This window comes from Ochotona curzoniae, unplaced genomic scaffold, assembly GCF_017591425.1.
Source record: "Ochotona curzoniae isolate NIBS_2020 unplaced genomic scaffold, NIBS_Ocur_1.0 scaffold_4763, whole genome shotgun sequence".
Taxonomy (NCBI): Eukaryota; Metazoa; Chordata; class Mammalia; order Lagomorpha; family Ochotonidae; genus Ochotona; species Ochotona curzoniae.
Genome location: NW_024467123.1, coordinates 6287463 through 6307902, shown reverse-complemented (window position 1 = coordinate 6307902; position 20440 = coordinate 6287463). Strand labels below are relative to the sequence as shown.

Genomic DNA, 20440 nt, shown 5'->3' with positions numbered 1-20440 from the left:
AAAAAAAAAAAAAAGGAAACAGAGCAGTCTGGCCTCAAAGCTGGCCAGCCTAAGCCCCTATCTAAAAAAAATTATATATATGTTCTAGAGGAAATAATAAATACTGATTATTATGGCCTGTAGTTGCTAGGAAGAATGTTTGGAAGGAGGGCAAAACCAAGAAATGACCTCAGCCAGGAGGCCCAGTGCAAAGGTGTTATCTGTTTTTGTTGATCTGTCTCATCAGTGTCTGGAAAAAGATTTATGAAAATGGATTGTGAGGCTTACCTCATTTAATTTAGGAGTGGCATTTTTGAATGCTACATAGTGGATGAAATATGGTTCTTATTCTGGCTGCTCTACTTCCCACCTAGCTCCTTGCTTGTGGCCTGGGAAAGCAGCAGAGGATGGCCCAAGCCTTGGGACCCTGGGTCCCTATGGGAGACGCAGAAGAAGCTTTTGGCTCCTGGCTTGGGATGTGTTCAGTTCTCGCAATTGTGGCCACCTGGGGAGTAGCCAGAGGATGAAAAATCTTTCTCTTTCCCTCTCCCTATAAATCCTCTTTTCCAATAATAAAAATCATCTTAAAAAAATAACATCTTGTTTTATTAAAATATTGTCTCAGATTTCTGAAGAAGTTGTAAGTGCTTTAAAAGCTTGTCTTTAAGTCGGAACAGTCAGTTGGTTTGTCTTGGTCCTTTGGGTCATACCTTTCCTCAGATGTCTGCTCCTCTTTTCTTTTGTAAACATCTTTGTTTCCGTTTTCCTGTTTTTAGGAAGGAAGGGCCAGGCAGACATGACAGTGTGGCTTCCCTTCAGAGTTTGGGAGGCAGTTTGCTGGTGGCTGTGAAGGTTCGCAGAGACCTTCCTGGCTTTTGGAGGTTGGCTAGATAAAGAGGCTGTCGAATGATAAAATAAATTGATTTTTTTTTTTCCTCAGATGTCAATGCTTTAGAAGTTCTTAGATAAATTGTTAAGTTCTTTAGAAAAACTCATACTGGCCTTTTGGCAGAAGATAGATGCTAATGTGCGTGTCTCTTTAAGAAGGAGAACGTGTGGGATGCGGAAGGTAAAGGCCAACTGACACCTGTGACTTGTCCTGTTCAGATTCCTTTTCAGTCCTGTTGACTTGAATTCTTGCAAAGATCAGCTTTCGTGCCCACGTGCTGTTCCTCCCCTCATACTCTGGCTGACGGTGGAAACTTTCCTTGACTTTTCTTTCGTTATGCTTCTGTCTTCCCTGTGCTCTCAGAATGGTCCAGTCTGCGGCCCGCCAGTGACTCCCTTCCTTCGCTGTTCCTGGCGTAACTTTTTTTTGTACTTCTTGTTTGCATCTTCAGTTGGGTGTCCAGAGGAAGGTGTGGTAACTGTCTCTTCTGGCACTAGTCTAAAACTGTAAAAATGTAAGAATTTATACTTTAGTTTTTTTTAAAGCTTTACTTGCAAGGCAGAGTTAGAGGAAGGGAAAGATTTAGACACGGATTAATGTTTCCTGGTTCATTCCTGAGATGGCTCCCGTGGCTGGGGCTGGGCCAGGCTGAGGTCTCCCATGTGGGCAGCAGGGGCCATCTTCTAATCTACTGCTTTCCTCGGTACGTTGTCAGGGTTAGAACAGTGCTCCTATGGCATGCTGGCATCGTAGGCAGATTAATTCACTGTGCCACCATGCCAGCCCCTTTGGGTCCTGTAGCTTCTCAACCGATCAGTGTACTGTGTACTGCCAAGTCTTTTTCCTCACTCACATTGATCAGGTTGCTATGGTATGCTACGTGGATTCTGTTGGAGCCTCCAACCTGCTTTCCTTGTTCCTTAAATCCAGTTCCTATCCTGTAGCCACAATAATATTAAATAGAAACCTCAATTTGTTATTTCTTAAATTTTTTTTTCATTTAATCTGTTTTTGTATAGCCTGTGTTTGGAATTGTGCTTTTCTTATGTGTGTGTGTGTATAAAGATTTATTTATTTTTATTGGGTAGACAGATTTATAGAGAGAAGGAGAGACAGAAAAAGACCTCCACATGCTGATTCACTCCCCAAATGGCTGCCGTGCACAGAAATGAGCTGATCTTAACCCAGGGCCAAGAGTCTCTTCTGGGTCTCCCTTCCACGTGGTTACAGTAGTCCAAGGATGTGGGCCATTGTCAGCTGCCTTCCCAGGCCACAGGCAGGGAGCTGGATGGGAAGTGGAGCAGACAGGACACAAATGGGCATCCATATGGGATGCTTGCACTTGTAGGTGGTAGGTTAGCCATTTGACCCATTGCACTGGTCCCAGTTTTCATATTTTCATTTATCAAGATTTGAGAATTTGCCATGTAGAAGGAGAGACAAATCACCTTCTTCCAAGAGTTTTCAATTACCAAGACTGGTGGTGCCACATGTGTGGTAAGAGTGTTGGAAAAGATGTATTATTCATATGATGAAACTGTGGAGAGGAGAACAGAGCAGGCATGCAAGCTGGTCCAGAATGGGTTGTGTGAAGGGAGGAGAGATGCCTCTGGTTTTTGTTGTGGGTGGGCCAGGTTGAGAGTTCCCACAGGCAGTCTCAGTTTACCTGATTCAGAATGATCTGAGGCTGCCCAGGAAAGTCAACTTTATCTAACATGAAATTTTACTTATTGTAGAAGTGATATGTCCTTGTTGGAGAACAGGTTAGAATAGCATAATGAGCAGAAATGTAAGGAAGATGCTAACACCCCTTTGGCATATCACCTTGCAGATGTCATCGAGCTGTGTGTAGGCGATCTGCTGCTCCACCCTCTGTCTCACGGAGTGTCCTTGTGTACAGTGAGATAGGTGTCTGAAATGGCATGTGTATGGCTTTATTGTGAGAATCAACTTGAGGCACAAATTTGGGTGTTTTCCCTCATCCTTCCCACTTTTCCCCCATTCTTAACTTGCTGAGGTTGTTTTTACTGTTGAGTGGGCTTTCTTAGTAAGTCTGTAAGTACTTATCGTGTCTTTGTGATGACAGCATTCAGAATCCTCTCTCTGTAGACACTGTGGCATACGTGATTAATTACTGCCGGCCGCGCGCACTTGCGGTGAAGTAGGAGATTGGAAGTTGTTTTCTGTCCTTCTGCACTCTGAACCTGTTCACATTTTCCCCTTTGCATTCCCTCCTTTCTGAAGCCTCTAGTAACCAGTGTTCTAACCTCTACTTCTATAAGCTTTTTTAGTGAAGCATTCTTTTAAAGAGAAAATCACCAGAAAAACCCAGTGTTTTTCCCCCCAAGCTAACACCTTCCCATGTACTTACGAATCTTTTCAATGTCTTTTTAAAGAACTGACTATTCTATTGTATGACCATGCCATTACTTTCTGTGTGGCCTTTTTTTTTTTCTAAATTTATTCATTTTTATTGGAAAGGCGGACATACAGAGAGGAGGAGAGACAGAGCGGAAGATCTTCCGTCCGATGGTTCACTTCTCAAGTGAGCGCAATGGCTGGAGCTGAGCCAATCCAAAGCCAGGAGCCAGAAGCTCCTTGGGGTCTCTCATGTGGGTGCAGAGTCCCAAGGCTTTGTGTCGTCCTCAACTGCTTTCTCAGGCCACAAGCAGGGAGCTGGATGGGAAGTGGGGCCGCCGGGACTAGAACCGGCAACCACATGGGATCCTGGTGCGTGCAAGTCAAAGACCCTAACCACTACGCTATCGCACTGGGCCCATGGCCATTTTTTTGTTGTTGGACACTTAAAGTATTTCCAAATTTTGCCATTCTGCAGTGACCATCCTTACACATCGTGTCCATTTGTTTCCAAAAGAGGACTTCTTAGGCAGGAAAAAAATTGTTTTTTTAAAGAATGCTTCGGCTGAGTTTTAATAATCTGATGTCTAGAAAATGTATGGATGTGTTCCTGTCCACTGTATAGGTTCTTCTCATTTGTAAACAATCAGCATTGTATTACCATTCTCCTGTATTGTATTCGCTGATCACTTATTGTATGCCTGTGAATTGTTCTTATACTCTGCCAGCTTGTTATGTTTTTCTTATATTGCCATGCTTGTGAATTTTCTTCAGTTTTAAAGACCACATGAGTAGTCTTTTTAACAGAAAGTTTCAAATAAATGTGGAGTTTTTTCATAATATGCTTGCCCACAAGCTAAAATGCTAATTTATTTGAAGATCATGGACTGGGGGCGGGGGGGAAGGAGGGAAGAGGAATTGCTTTTGTTTGCTGGGTTATCCCCAGATCCTGGGGCTCGGCCTTGACCTGAGTCTCCTGTGTACGTGGCACTTACTCAAGCATCTGAGCCGTCATTTGCTGCTTCTCAGGTGCATGCTGGGACTCTGGCTGCTGACACAGACTGAACTAGCAGTCAAGCAGGGGATGCTGGAACAGGTCCTCCTCTTACAAGAGCTTCTTTTCTTTCTTTTTTAAAAATACCATAATGTAATAGCTGGGTATTTTAAAAATTTGAGAACTTGTGTTCTGTTTACCAGAAACATTTAAAGAAAGGTCTTAAGTGGTGTGAGTTTCTAGACTGAAAGATTCACCAGCGAGCTGCAGGTAAAACTGAGGACATTATCTCCAACTTAGTGGCTTTTTTTTCCTTTTTAATAATCCACATATTAAAAAAAAACATATTTATACTTGTTTGAGAGGGTTCTAAAGAGAGAGGAGGTAGACAGGCAGCTAGAGAGGGATTTTTCATCGGTCGATTCATTGTCTATATGTTCACAGTAGCCAAGGCTGGGCCAGGCCGAAGGACCCAGTCAGCGTCTCCCTGCCGGTGGCAGGGAGCTGTCACCTACCTGGCAGGATTCTCATGGAGCGGAGGCAGGGCTTGACCCAGGCTCGCAGCTGGCGGATCCAGGGGTCCAGGTGGTGCCTTCATTGCTGCATCAGTTATCTTCCCCAGCCTTTATTTGACATTAGGCATTAGAACAAGAGTGAAATAAAGCGCTTCTCTTTCTTAGGAAAGATGATCTGGATAGTAAAGTTGGAAATAGAACATGGTAGGGAGTGTATGCATTGATTTGATTAGTCTAGTCCTTCCATAGAAAAAGAACCTGTTGAGTCAAACCAAGGCATGCTAGGGTGCTAATGGTGCTCGGTTGGAGGTGGGTTTGGCACATGGAAGACATGGAATAGTCTCGTCTTCAAAGGCTTGTTGCATTATTTTGTGTAAGTGGTTCAGTTGCTAAGAACACATTGTTCTCCACCAAATATGAGTACATGTTGAGTGATTCACTATGTTTGGCCATTTGTTGTATCAATAAAGTAGTTGAAAAGTGTGAACTCAGAGGCTGTTCTGGCCAAGTTTGATCAAATATAATACCAAAATCATATTAATACCTGACTCAGGATTATTTTAATGCTTAAACAAGTGAACTAAACGTTTGTAAAATGCTTGGAACAATAGCTGGCATATTAGCCTGGTGTGTTTTGTTTTGATTTACTTTGTCTTGTTCTGGATTTGTAGTGAAACACGAATCTGTTGGGGTAAAATAACCAGAGGAAAGATGATGAGGAGAAGGATGTTAACCAGTGGCTTCACAGAAACCAATTGATCTTCTGTTTTTGAAATGTATAGATTTTACATTTTTCCGGGGTGTCATACGTTGATGCTTCAGAACTGCCGTCTAGATTGGTAACTCTTCCTGTGAGCTGGGCTCTAGCGTTCTTTGCTGCTTGGTTCACAGGATATTCTGAATAACCTTGACTCCTGCGACCTCGAGGATGATGATCTCATGCTTGATGTGGACCTACCTGAGGATGCACCGCTGGAAGATGGTGAGTTGGGCCCTGTGCTTGAGCCAGGCTCATGTTCTCAGGAACTGACAGGATTCTTCATCGCAAAGGAGCCATGCAGATGGTTTCCAAATTCTGCAAGATAGGTTCGTTTTCAGAATACCCCCAGTACTTAAAACCGGATTCTGTGAGTTTTGGATATAATTTCTATACCGTAAAGTAGAAGATTAAATTTGCTTATTTGGCCATGTGCACACTGTTTGCCCTCCTCTTATCTCATTTACATTTTAAGAATATATTTAGAGAAGCATCGTTTGATTTATATAATGTATTAATTTAATGTATTTAAAAGAGCATTTTTATTATAAAATATATTCATGTAATAAATTATATATCATATAAAGTATGATTTCATATGATAAATATATATTATTTGAATATATACATTTATATACAAATATATTTTATGAGTCAGTTCTTGGGGAATAGTGGTGGATTTGAACCGTGGTTGTAAGTTGTAGAGTGCTGCTTTTAACCTGTGTGCTGCCTCTGTCTACCTTTTCTACCCAGTGGTGACCTTCTGAATAAATCATTCTGTTTCTTTCCACTTCTGATTCTCATCTGTCTTCCTTCTAGATCTCAGTAATTGCTGGAGCAAGGCTTTAGATGATCTGTGTACAAGATGGGCCCGCTTCTCTTGCTCCAGTGGCACAGTGTGTGTAGGGCTTTCTCTCGTAGAGACTGGTAGAGAGCCAGAGATCAACATGGGAGCCCCTGGAGCAAGGCTTGCAATGGAAATTCTTCTGAGAAGAGAAATGTCCTTGGAGATCTGAGGATTCTCTGCCAATCATGTTTGTCTAGTTTGCTGAGCTTCACGTGGGTCAGGGATAAACTACTAAGGGTACATGGAGTCCTTCCTAACCATGGTGCTGGGAAAATGCCAGATATTTCCAAGTCGGGCGATCTATTTTTTTTGCCCTCTCCAGTAACATCCTTTTCCTCGTCATCAATCGGGAAATAAATCAAAATAAGTTTCCAAGATGCAGCTGTTCACAGAGCGGTTGCAGTGCTATTTGGGACACCTGCATCCCTTTTTCAGAGGGCCTGGGTGCAAGCCCCAGGTCCTGATTTCAGTTCCCTGCTAATATGCACCAGGAAAGACAGCAGGCGATGGTTCAAGTGGTTTGGTTCTTGCTGCCCTTGTGGGAGACCTGCATTGAGTCTCTGGCATTTGGATTTGGCCTGGCCGAGCCTGGCTGGTATGGATGTGGGTGGGAAGTGAACTAACAACAGAAGATCTCTCTTCCTCCCTCCTTCTCTCTCTCTCTCTCTCTCTCTCTCTCTCTCTGTCTTCTGCCCACTCTGCATGTGTCTGTCTCACACTTGAACACTGAGCATTTAGGTGTGTCTGTCTTTCAAACAAATAGCACAAACACTCACATGTTTTCAGTCAGATAAATGAAGAACAGGACAATAAAACTAATAGAAAATAAGCCCTCCTCAGCAGGTAATACCATACATGGAGTATGATGGTGTCAGCGATGAAAGTGAATCCAGAGGCATCCCAGTTAAGCCCATGTGTTGCTCTGCAGGCCAGGTTTGGCCCTAACCATGAGCTGAGGATTCCCCATTGAAAGACAAGTTCAGGGTCTTTGGCTCTGGGATGACAAGACAGCAGAGCGAGAAGCTCTTGTATCAGGTCAGAGAGCTAACACAGGACTTCTGTGTAACTGAGACGTAGGCGATGGAAGAGTGCCTTCGTCTAATACTCATCAAACCAGTCTTCTGATTTCATAAGGGAACGGAACATTGTCCCAAAAGGCTCCCCAGCTGCTTCTGCTATAAACCTTCTAGTGCCGAGAAGGTGAGGACACAGGCAGTACTTCCATCTGAAAGACGGCAGGAAGAGAGGCCGACCCACAGAGACTGTGCAGAGCACAGACCGTAGGAAGTGCCACAGCTGAGCAAAAGCTTTAATTACAACGTAGTTTAAAAGAAGAAAAAAAAAGTGTTTAAACTTAGTTATTATTGAACACAGTTAGTGTTGGAAGAGAAAGATTAATCTCCAGAAGAAAACACGGTGGTTGGAAGCAGTCAAGGCCATTATTTTTCTCATGGATCTTAACAAAATTTTAGCAAAAATGTGGCCTTACATTTCAATAAAGAAAAGTTCAAACCAAATACCTAAACGACTAACAGAAAAGCTACAAGGGTGCATGCCATGGAAAGTCAGGGCCCTGACAAAGTGCCAAATCTCAGGCTTCCCTCTGATGGCAAGGAGTGGCTGGTACAAATTCCTGACCAAAGGGATAAAGAAACACAGCTATGCTTCTTACGTAACAGTTAAGCAGAGAGCTTAGACCAAAAGAAGCAGAGAAATTCCCAAACTACTTCCTTAGAAAGTCCTTGGAGGGTCCGGCGCTGTGGCCTAACGGCTTAAGTACTTGCCCTGAAAACGCCAGGATCCCATATGGGCGCCGGTTCTAGTCCCAACAGCCCCGCTTCCCATCTAGCTCCCTGCTTGTGACCTGGGAAAGCAGTCGAGGACAGCCCAAAGCCTTGGGATCCTTCACCCATGTGGGAGACCTGGAAGAGCTCCTGGCTCCTGGCTTCAGAACATCTCAGCTGAGGCCATTGTGGTCATTTGGGGAGTGAGCAAAACTATCTTTCTCTGTTTCCTCTTCTATCTCTGTAAATCTGCCTTTCAAATAAAAATAAACATTTTAGGAAAAAAAAAAGAAAAGAAATATAGAATCCCAGAGATGAGGCAGAGTGAAGATCTGAGCCATCCCAATTAACGTATTTTGGAGAGTAACTTGCACCCAGACCCTCTGAGAAAGGGATGCAGGTGTCCCAAGTAGAATTGCAACTGCTCTGTGAATGGCTTCATCCTGATTGCAATTCCTTTGCATTCTCTCTTCTTTTCAATATTATTGCTTTCATTCTTCTTCTGGTCTCTTTCAGAGAAACCACTGCTAACATTATTTCACATAATGTTCATGACATTTTATTTATTTATTTTTTTCATTTTACTTTAGTTTTTTGATAATCTTAGTTACTTAGGGTACAAAGGGTCAAGGGCTACTGGGAAGTGGGTAATACCATTGTTTTCACACTAATATCTGGGGTCAGGGTAGAAATAAAGGGGAAGGCCCACCCAGCCTCCCTCCCACATGACATTTTAAAGTATTTAAACATTACATGAGAGTCTGCCTGGTGTGCTCCTCCAGTATGGCAGCGGTCATTTCTTGTTTTAGCTACTGTTTCAATTTTAGCGTTAATCTTTTAGTGTCTTAGTGTCAGATAAATGTTACATGCCGTTATGCTCTCTTGGTGGAGTTAAAGTTTCAGTAAATACCCCTCAGTTTTGGAGTCTGCATGTGGTGCAGGCGACCTCCCTCCGGGGAGCACAGAGTGTCTGGCAGTTACTGTGGTGTAGTTCCTACAGCATCTAACGTCTCCTGACTGTGCCTGGTCCCTTTGCTGCCTGCTGTCCGTGCCCGCTGCCTTCTCCTGCTGGACAATGTACCAGGTGGTTCTTAGGGCCAGGTTGCTTGCCTTGGCGGTGAGTAGGATTTCTCCTGCCTCGATTAAGGAGACATAAATCAGAACATTTAAAGGTAGATACATATTGTCATATAGTTCTAAGTGAAGTGACCTTAAGCCACAGAGAAAAACTTGTGGGACTTAACTGAGTTCCATGAATTGAAATAAATGTGAATTCTTTAAAAAAAAAAAAATGCTACCAAATGGACTAAGCTCAAAGCAGTTTTAGCTTTTCTTAAGATTATTTTAAAGATTTTCTTGGGACTGCATTTTGGCACAACGGGTTATTGTTTTTGCATTTCCATTTCTGGTGCTGCCTCCTCTGCCTCTGATCCAGCTTCCTGCTCAGTGCCTGGGAACGCAGTGGCTGCTCAGGGCGTGGGTACCTTCCACCATGTGCGAGAGCAGGATTGAACTCCTGGCTTTGGGTGTTACCCAGGTCCAGCCCTGGCTGTGGCTGAGAGTGAAGCAGTGCCTGTGCCTCTGTCTCCTGCCTTTCACATAAATAAATAAACCATAAGCATTTTATTTTACTTTCTAGTTGAATTTTCTACAGTCTTTAAAAAAAAGTAAGTTCACCATACATGCCTTTAACTGTCAGATTTTGTGTAAGTGAATGTAAAAAAATCTTGACACTTCTCAGTATGAAAGCTTGCATTTTCAGAAAATGTCTGAAATAATTTCAAATGCAAGGCTTCTTTTAAAATGTTTTTTCTAAAACTGATTTTTATTATTAAGCTGTTAAATGTGTATCCCTGCCCCGCCCCCAACCATGGACTTCTGCAACAAGTGGAGACAAATTCAGTGTTCCTGCCAAAAGTTATTTCAATTGCTGTGCAATAAGAGGAAATGAATTAAAAGCAATTCTGTGCATAAGGGAAATCCTTCTCTTGAATGGGAACTTCATTTTCACTTGTATACTAAAATGGAACATGTAGCATATTTATTCCAACTTTGTTTTTGGCTAAATAAGAATTTTTTACTTAGTGATTTTGTAGAAACAAATAAACATGGGGATTACATTGATTTCCAAGGCCTTTTAATCACGGGGAATTCTGAGCATGCAGGACTTGAACTTTCTGGCAGAGTAATTTTCAGACTGGAGAAACCTTTCCTGTTCCGTGGCTTGGGTTAGCGTTCAGCTGTATTTTTAGCAACAGCCCTAACTCAGTCGCTATGTGAGCGGGCGCGAAGATGGAGTCACAGGGCGAACTGGGCTTGCTTCCCACAGGGAGGGCCGGGGAGGCTGAGCAGGAAGGAAGGCCTGTCCAGCAGGGCCTTCGATGCAACTATGTGTGAGTAGGCAGCCGCAACACAATGTCTCCCTTGTACAAAGTAACTCTCTCAGTGAGTGCTCCGATATGTGAGGAAAAAGTGTTTGGGTAAGTCAAAGAGAAGCTTGGGCTGTTCCAGAGAGATTCTTTGCGCATTTTTTGTGGCATTTGGATTTCAGTCAGTGGGAGTGTGCTGTTTGTTGCTGCAAAGTGCCGGCTTTGTTTTCAGCAGCGCTTTAGACTTTGCTGACAAGCTTTTACTGCAGGCAGCCTCTGTAGCGTCTTGCCTTTGGAAAATGTGAGCCTGGTTTAGTGACGAAACGGATTGCTTATGATGGAAAGTTAAGGTTTGCTTCTTGAAATCAGTGGCAGTCATTTGTGGGAATAAGTTCTCCTAAGAATCTTTTCATTTGTATTTTCCCTCTGAAATCAGAACCATTTTTTTTTTTTTTGATAGGGAAGAAACTCTTGCTTGCTGTTTAAAATAGAGAGTGATGGTTCGCAGGATCATCTGCCTGTTCCTAAAGCCAAGTGGCACTCAATTGTTTATGTGATTGGCTGTGATATAAATGTACTGTACTTCAGTATAAAGAATGTAAGCTTTCATTTTCACCAGAAGATCTGATTATTTTTTGTTTGGAACTTTGGTTTGGTGATAGCAAACACCAAGCATACGTGGCTAGTATGTTTAAAATGTTGTTTTTCTGTTTTGGACTTTGTGCCGCATTCGTTAATCATGTGAGATGTAGTTAACTTTGATAGCATCGGTACATGTTTATAGTCTTCTGCTTTTGAATCTGTCTAGTGGAGTGTGACAATATGAACCGTTTTGACCGATCAGACAGAAATATCCGGCCGCCTCAGGAAGGGTTTTGGAAGAGGCCGCCCCAGCGGTGGAGTGGGCAGGAACATTACCACCTCAGCCACACCGAGCACTGTCACCATGCAAAAAGTGACTTGAGCAGGTAAGTGCCATTCCAACTTGGAGGGCATTTTTCTGATTAACTTTGAATTATGATTTTTCCACCCTTCAATGAAGTTCCTCTGGTTTTTGCAGGTACCCCAAAACATTTAAAATTATGTGTGATGTGCATCGTAATACCATCCAGCTCTGTCTTTCATTAGCTTTATTATAAATATAAACTTTGATATCTAGTATTTAAACTTGGAACTTGTCTCATGGCTTAGTAGTGCTTGTTTGGGAGTGATTACGTGTTGACCTTGTTCAGGTTTACATGGGCTCTAAATTATAATGTATGAAAGTGCCAAGTGATTTATAGTTTGAAATTTAAGATTTTTTTTTTTTTAACAAATATCATTAGAAAGAGAGTAAGGCACTTCAAAATGCTAGAAGCTTTTCTGTCCTGCAGTGTGGCATGGTTTCTAACTCAATCCACCTTTATTTGTAGCGGGACTCCATAGTCATTCAAGCCTGACCTGGCACAAACTTTGCAAGGTTGATAATTTGTCTGACCCCGCCCCCCCGCCTGTATGGGTTTACTCCCTGTAAATCATAGCTGATTAACACCCCTCCTCTTCCTGTGCAAGGATCAGCGCTGATAGTTAGTTTGCATTAGGCACACAGTGAAAGTTATCATTCCCTTTCTTTTTCCTTTTCTCTCCCTCATATCATTCCACAAGGTACTTGAGGTCGTTTTAGATCATGTTTATAAATAAATAATAAATTTGGGATAAAGAAATATTGACTGGGAATCATCTAGGATAGTCCCTAAACTGGGGAAAAAATTGTGTTTTAAGATCCTTCATCTGAAAAGCAGAGAACATAGCCATGTTCCAAGTTATACAGTGTGTGTGTGAGGTAAAGGATATGCTGAATTTGTTTGCTCTCAAGAGAACAAGGCATGAGAGGCCGCTTATGTGAGTTCTTAGGAGGCGAATACCCTATGATACGATGGGCAGGCTCCAGACAGCTTCCCAGGGAAGGAAGAGTGATGAACTTACTCTTAGCTGCACTCGTCAATGCAACTGGGACAAATTCTAGTCCAAACGGGAAGAGGCAGCCCCTCCGTGGGTCAGGAAACAGTGGGGTCTAGCTCACGTCCTGCTGCGGGTGGTAGCCAAGGCAAGACTCTCATTGAGATGACCCGGGAGACGTTGGTCCAGGCCTTATGTGGACTATTCTGTTTCTCACCTCTGGGCTTTTCGTAAGGAGTGGACCTCAGAGAGTTGGTGTTAACAGGCAAAAGTTTGATAAACAGATAGCCCTCATTGCGCATAACATGTGTAATCCTTCCTTAATCATTAGTACTTTGTAAAAGATAAATCGAAGGCAGGTTTATAGAACTTTAATAGCCCGACTAAAATGTGAATGGTTCCAAATTCTTAAGATTCACTCATCTGCTTAACAGATACCCATTTGGTAGCCAGTCTGTATGTTGGATACGGCACTGAGTTGACAAGCTGGGATGAGTTTGGAGATGATCTGAGAGCTGAAGGCTGTGTGGATTGGTAATGTCTAGGAACACTGAGTTGAAGATGAGAAAGAAAAATTCTGCAGTGGGTGAACTCAGTGGAACTCTTAGCACTGACTAGTCAGGATGAGATTTTTGTGCCTACACAACAAATGGTTAGTTGTACTTCCTGCTGTAAGACAGTCTAAAAGACAAACATATAGTCAGCCTTCGGGGACTCTAGGGACTTACATAGTAGCTGGTGTTTTTTTCTAGAACAGAGCAGTGTAAAAGAAGTTACTGTTGAACTGAGTCTCAGAGTGTGAGTGCAGAGATAGTAGAGGTGTGATTCTAACAGGAGAAGGCTGGACATCCCTAGTGGACAAATGGCATGTACCCAAGTCGGTAGGAAGAGGCATGGCATTTCGGAGAACTGCTGCTAAGTTCAGGTGAATGAACTGTAGTCCATGATCATTTGGAGGAATGAGTAGACACACTCTCTAACTCAGGAGAGCCCAAGTGTAGCTTCTATGGTTTAAGTTCAAGGGTGGCACATTTCGGTTAAACGGAGGCGTTTTGTCAGATTGTTCAAAATGGAATAAGTTATCTGGAGCTCGTCATCTCTTCTGTGTCTTTGGGCATGATCAAGGCTGATTCTAACAATCTGTCAAAAAACTGTTTCTTGGATGTGAACAGGTGTAGAGAGGAAGGGCTATCTGGTTAAGTATGTGTGAGAATTGACAAATTAATGTCCATTTTAAAAAATAGACCTCATTGTTCCTTTAACATATAGTTAGTTGTAGCACCATGGTTGTTTAAAAGGCTTAAAAGGCATTCTCAAAACCGTTGTTGGTTGTGGTGTATTTTAGAAGACTGGAGATTTTTTGGTAATGCACAGTGGTTGTCCTCCTTGTCCTCCTCCTCTTTCTTTTTCTTTTTCTTTCTTTTAAAGATTTATTTATTTTTAAAGGTAGATTTTACAGAGAGGAGGCTAGACAGAGAGAGAGAGGTCTTTATCAATGCTGATTTGTTCACCAAATGGCTGCAGCAGGCAGAAATGAGTTGATCCAAAGCTAGGAGTCAGGAGCTTTTGCCAGGTCTCCCATGTGGGTGCAGGGGTTCAAGGACTTGAACCATCCTCCTCTGCTTTCCCAGGCTGTAAGCACAGAGCTGGGTTGGAAGTTGAGCAGGTAGGGCACAAATTGGCACCCACAGGGGATGCCAGCCCTAGCAGGTGGAGGATTAGCTTGCTATATCACTGTGCTGGCCTCAATGGGTAACTTTTTGTATATCAGCCACTCATCAGGCTTCAAAGCCTTTTTTTTTTTTTTTTGGAAATGAAGCATCTTTGGCAGTAAGCAGGTGCCTTCTGCTGTGAGGAATTCAGCACTTCCATGAGCACCTTTGCAAACAGCATCCTTTTGCTTTCTGAGAACCCAGCTCTGGCAGGTGCCCAGTGTTGCTTTCTGAGAAACAGTCTGCATACAGGGGTCTTATATGCTGTAAACTTCCTGTCTCCTTTCTCAGCATTTTTACTTGGCTTCTTAGGTTCCAGTCACTTTCATAGTTTACTGTTCAGAGATGGGATTTGTGTTCTCAAAGCTCTTTGTCACTCCTAATGATGTATTTGTAAGTCCCTTACTATGAAGGGCGTGTGGCTGCCCAAGCTCCTCCTTTCTGGTCCCTGCCGATAGTGCAGAGATCTTGGCTCTCATGCTCACTCTCCATCTTCATAATGAGCCTCCTGCAATCCTAAAGGCTCCAGTGTTCACCTTCATGATTCACTTAACTCCCCGACTCCTCAGTTCTTTAGGATTTTCTATACATAAGATGTATCATCTGAGACTAGGCTAACTTGTCCTTTACTGATCTAGATACTTTCCCCCCTCTTGCTTGATTGCTATGGCTGGATACGCCTGGTAGGAGTTGTGAGAGCCAGTAGCTGCATCTTTTGAAACTAGTGGGAAACCACTGAGTCCTTTACCTTTAAACATTATATAAACTGTGAGTTTTTGAAGAGCTTTTTTTGTTGGAAGGATTTTATTTCTATTCCTGGCTTGTTGAGTATTGTAAACCTGTGTTACATTTGTTTAATTAGTTTTATTTTTAAATGCACAAAGAGAGTCCAACAGAGAGCTCCTGCCCACTGTTTCACCCCCTAGATGTTTACAACAGGCAGTGCTGAGCCAGGCAAGAGCCTGGAACTCCATCCCTGTCTCCCAGATGTGTAGCATGGGCTCCTTGGTTCCCAGGCCATCATCTTCTGCCTGCTAGGTCTTCATTGCCAGGAAGCAGGACTTGAAAACCAAGAACTGGGCCCGGCGCCGTGGCGCAAGTGGTTAAGGTCCTCGCCTTGCACGCCCGGGATCCCATATGGGCACCGGTTCTAATCCCGGCAGCCCCGCTTCCCTTCCAACTCCCTGCCTGTGGCCCGGGAAAACAGTCGAGGACGGCCCAAAGCTTTGGGACCCTGCACGTGCGTGGGAGACCCGGAAAGGCTCCTGGCTTCGGATCGGCATAGCACTGGCCATTGCACTCACTTGGGGAGTGAATCATTGGATGGAAGATCTTCCTCTCTGTCTCTCTTCTCTGTATATCTGTCTTTCCAATAAAAATAAAATAAATCTTTAAAAAAAAAAACCAAGAACTGGATCCAGGAACTGTGGTACAGACTGCAGGCATCTTAAATGCCAGCTGAAATACCCACCCTTACATTTCATTTTTCATGTGAAATTTTTTTAATGGTGAGAAACGAAGCAGTAAAGATCTTATGAAGTCAAAATCTCATTGTAAGTGAAAAATTCAGAACAGTTTCCTTTCTGCTGTATCTGTGTCTCAAGGACACACACACACACACACACACACACACACACAGTACTGACCATCTACTCTGAATTACAAACCTTAGCACAAAATAATAGATCTTAGACATTGAGTTCTGCTGGGATTAGGGAAGAGTAAAGCTATCTGTAAATACATGACTATACCTAAGATTTGGAAAGATTACTTTAAAACTAATGAATTATCATTCAACAGTGACACTTTTAGGTTTGTGGGTTGAATGTCAATTGCTATGGATTTAATTTAAATAGCTTAAGAAAAAAAACAAACCCACAACACTTGTCAATGATTCTGTCCTGGATCTTACCTGCATCCTGACTTGTTTACTTGCTGATTGTATTAGAGAACCACCGTTAGGTAACATGAGTGATTGTCAGCATTTTCTTCTTACACTGCTGTAACTCACTTTGGCCTTCACATGTATCTGACTAGTTCAGTTGTCCTGCATGCTCGCTTCCCTAGACTGTGAGTGGTTGGACAGTGCCTCCCGCACTGCCACAGGGCCCATATCCCACTGTCCTCCCATCAAAGCCCCTACAGTCTTCTCTTGATTTCACCATCAGATTTTTCGGCAGGAAAATTGTGATTATTAAACTTTATACACAAGTCCTCATTTGTGTCTGTCAACTGAATGCAGGTGTTATGTATGGTGAGTCATTCCTTTTTGTCTTTTGTTTCGTTTTTTCCCCCACTGTTTTCTGTTTTTCTTCCCGGATTTTTGCCTGCAATCTTGGCAAGTGATTTTACCTCCTGTTCTAACCTACAGTTTCTTATGTGTGAACTGTATCATTTAATTAAAAAAATCACAAAATCTCTGTCTTGCCTTTCTGTCCTGTGTAACCCCCTCTCCTTCCTTTTGTAGTTGCTTTCTTCCCCATCTTTGCCTTTCTGCCCGTTAGCATTTTTCAGTCTTGCTCCACCAAATTCAAGGCTTTCCTGTAATGAAGGTTTTTTTTTTTTTTTTTAAGATTTGTTTATTTTTATTGGAAAGGCAGATTTACAGAGAGAGGGAATGACAGAATCAGGCATCTGCTGTTTAACTCTCCAAGTGGCTGCAGTGCCTGGAGCTGAGTTGATCTGAAGCCATGAGCTAGGAGCTTCTTATGGGTCTCCCACGTGGGTGCATGGTAGCAGGGCTTTGGGCCATCTTCTACTGCTTTCTCAGGCACAAGCAGGGAGCCGAATGGGAAGTGGAACAGCTGGGACAGGAACCGGTGCCACTGTGGGATCCCAGAGCTTGGAGGGGGAGGATTAGCTAGTTGAGCCATTGTGCCAGACCCCTCTAATGAAGCTTTTGTTACTTAACTTTGTGTCAGTATTTTCACAGTTAGTAAATATAAATGAACGTTTTATGGTTGTTCATGGTAGGACTCTTGACATTTTGTTTGAAGCTATCTTCAGTTCCTTTTCTACTTTAAGAAACAAATGAAAAAATTAAATAGAATTGTAATGTGAATGAATAAAAATGTTTAAGTTGCTGTAGCTGTGACTTCTGTTTACAGCATTATATTTTACACTTCCATGAAGCATGTTATCTCTAACTTTCTTATTTAGTGTGTATATTATGGCAAGAAATTGAAGGGAAGAGTAAATATTTTTAAAAATATTTTTTGTTTTGGCTGCTGTTAATTACTCCAAAATATGTGACATATGAGATGTTTGTAACACCTTTGCATAAAAAGGAAAGAGTGATAGCTGTTAGCTGCCTATTGGAACCAAGTAAGTGGGAGACCGAATGAGCATCCCACATCAGTGTGTCATGGGTGGGGACTGTTGAGGTGTGCAGCTGAGATGCCAGGTGCTCCCCGCAGAAAGGGAAAAGTGAGTGTAATTATTCATTCACATCTATGGCCTTTCTGGATATTTGTTTGTTTGTTTACATTCTGGTTCCTAAGGAGGAAACTTTACTTCAGTTTGTAAGTGAAGTACCCAGAAAGATTAGTTGAGGAGGAAGGTAGTGGTTGCAGGAGGTGATTGTTTGAGTTGACAGTGTGCATTTGTTGCACGTGCCAGTGGAAAGAATTACTAGCGGAAGTGAGTGTAAGTCAGAAGCTTTTTTGTGGTATTGTTTAATGAGTTACAGTGATTTATGTAGTAATTTCATTAGCATTTATTTATTTGTTTTCTGAAATTGTACATTTTCTCCCTCCACCTTCTTCTCCTGCCCCTGCAGAGGCTCTCCCTACAGAGAATCTCCTTTGGGTCATTTTGAAAGCTATGGAGGGACCCCCTTTTTCCAGGCTCAGAAGATGTTTGTGGACGTCCCAGAAAATACAGTGATACTTGATGAGATGACCCTGCGGCACATGGTTCAGGACTGCACTGCTGTGAAAACCCAGTTACTCAAACTGAAACGTCTGCTGCATCAGGTGAGTGCGCAGCTGCCATTCGCAGGGCTGCTCTTCAAATTACAGAATGGACTGACTTTTTTGAAGGCTGTGGGATTCTAGTGTTTATTTTGATTTCATAGAAATGGTGCTTGTAAGTGGTTCATAATACAAACTTTCATTGGAGGAAAAGCCATGGGATTTATGGATGTTGGTCCCATTACACGGTCCCTGACATTTATGAGATGCACAATACCTGGTGAGCCAGTCTGCTTCTTGTCTTAAATTTTGCAGTGACTATATTGTAAGGTTGTTGAGGGAATTAGAAATAGCAAATTGAGCATCCAAAGATATGAAACATATATGGCATTGAGTGCTGCTATAATTTCCATGAAGTGGAAGGTAAATAGCAGTTTCAACTTGGGGTCTCTCATCATCACCAATCCTCTCTTTCTCCCTTTCCTCCCTCATTTACCTGCATTAGCTTTTGCAGAATTGTATACAAGATTTTTGTATAGTGGTTAAGTATTTCATTTGGGACATTTTTCTAAGTTCATCTCTGGTCTTTGTAAAGTAGCTGTTGTTGTCTTTGAGTCATAGTTGAGGAAGGTGAGACTTAACTAACTAGGAATTTTCTTTTATACCTATCCGTATGACCCCAAGACCTGGTGCACACAGCGATATTCTAGAAGATGTGGGGAGAGTAGGGTGTCAGGGTAGTTTCCAACACTGAACCATCACTTGTGTGCCATCAACCCAGTCCAGGCTACAGAATCTATGTTTTGCATAATGCTTGAGCAAAGTTATCATTGCACACAATTTAAGAAATTATCAGCTATTTTGTTTGGCATTTGTTTCTATTTTTTATCTGTTGTAATACTTTCACAGTTTAGTACCTTGGGGTACTAATTTCCTCATTGTCACATCACTGCTGTGCATGGGACAGGAATGACAGTAGAGATCCTTTTGTTGCAGGATCACATTCTGTTGTAAATATGTGCGACTTTATCCGTTTTCACCTGGTGACATACTTTCAAGTTGGCTTCCTTGAGATAGCTTTGATAACGTTGTTTTCATATCTTAATGATGAAAGTTAGAAATAGATATAATATCAGAAATCAGAAGTAGTTTCAAGCAATCACGTTTTTTTTAAACAAGTAATATATTCTTTAATTAATTACATTTCATTTTATGGCACAGTTTCATAGGCTCTTGGATTCCCCCAAGCCCTCCCTGTACCCTCCCCCTGGCAGTCACATTTTAATGATCAGAAAACTATGGCTGATTTAATTTGTTTCTCAATTAAATTGTATTCTCAATATGGAATACATTTTATATGCAGAAATTTTTAAGAGAATCATGGTAACTTTTTAAATACTGATTTGAAGACTTGGGGCCATAGTGAACAAATCAGTGTTGTAGTGGTATTTTATGTCTTTTATTTTTTTATGCCCTGTTTCACAAATTTTATTTTGAAGCATAATATATATGCTGAAAATACAGTTCTCCTTTTATAATGCAGAAGAGGAATTTATTGAAGGATATTGAGGGGCAGGTATTGTACTGCATTGGTTAAGCAGGTGTTTTTGACATATGTGTCCCGGTATTGGAGTGTTTGGGATTGAGTTCTGCTTCCATTTATGATCCGGCTTCATTTAAAACAATCTTTGTGATTATAAAGAGAATATATTTCATGTGTGTCATAGGTCCAATTCTGAGAAGATAACCATTCCTTCTTGTTTCCCTCCTCCATGCACCTTCTGTCCTTCCCTCATTTTTTTCTTCAATTTTTATAAAACATAATTTCAATCCATTCTATAAACACAGGCTTACTGCACCACTAACCATAATATTCAACAAATAAAATATAGGGAGACCTCAGTTCTGCAGCAGAACAAATGATGGCCAACAGCAAGATTACAGTATGGTTGTTTCATTCTTATGCTTTTTTTTTTTTTTGGCATCCTGTATTAAATACTACTTTTCGGAAAAAACACAGTATTTGTCTTTTAGGGACTGGCAGTTTTCACTAAGTATATACAAAGGATGCAATTTTGAAATAAAGTGTTTCAGTGACTTATCACAGGGTGAAATGCCTGGGTGGCTAGCACCCAGGAAGAATCAAAACAGAATTCCACTGGTTGTTAAATGCTGACCACCTGACTTTTGGAAAACTTAAGTGAATGTGCTTGTAGCTGATCTTTGAAATGAGATGAAGTCATATACTATAGAAATGCATATTGGGCCCGGCACGGTGGCGCAAGTGGTTAAAGTCCTCGCCTTGCACCCCCGGGATTCCATATGGGCGCCGGTTCTAATCCCGGCAGCCCCACTTCCCTTCCAGCTTCCTGCCTGTGGCCTGGGAA

General features: G+C 42.1%; 1 protein-coding gene across 4 annotated transcripts in view; it reads left to right on the top strand.

Annotated features, from left to right (window-relative positions):
• CCSER2 (coiled-coil serine rich protein 2) overlaps window positions 1-20440 on the top strand; it is a 109460-nt gene that overhangs the window by 45259 nt on the left and 43761 nt on the right. For 3 of the 4 annotated variants that reach the window (XM_040970478.1, XM_040970479.1, XM_040970480.1), the window contains 3 exons: window positions 5627-5717; window positions 11301-11460; window positions 17921-18116. In XM_040970478.1, the coding sequence (XP_040826412.1) occupies window positions 5627-5717; window positions 11301-11460; window positions 17921-18116 (447 nt within the window). Of the gene's footprint in view, window positions 1-5626; window positions 5718-9919; window positions 10604-11300; window positions 11461-17920; window positions 18117-20440 lie in introns of those variants that run through there. The other variant, XM_040970481.1, reaches the window with a different exon arrangement.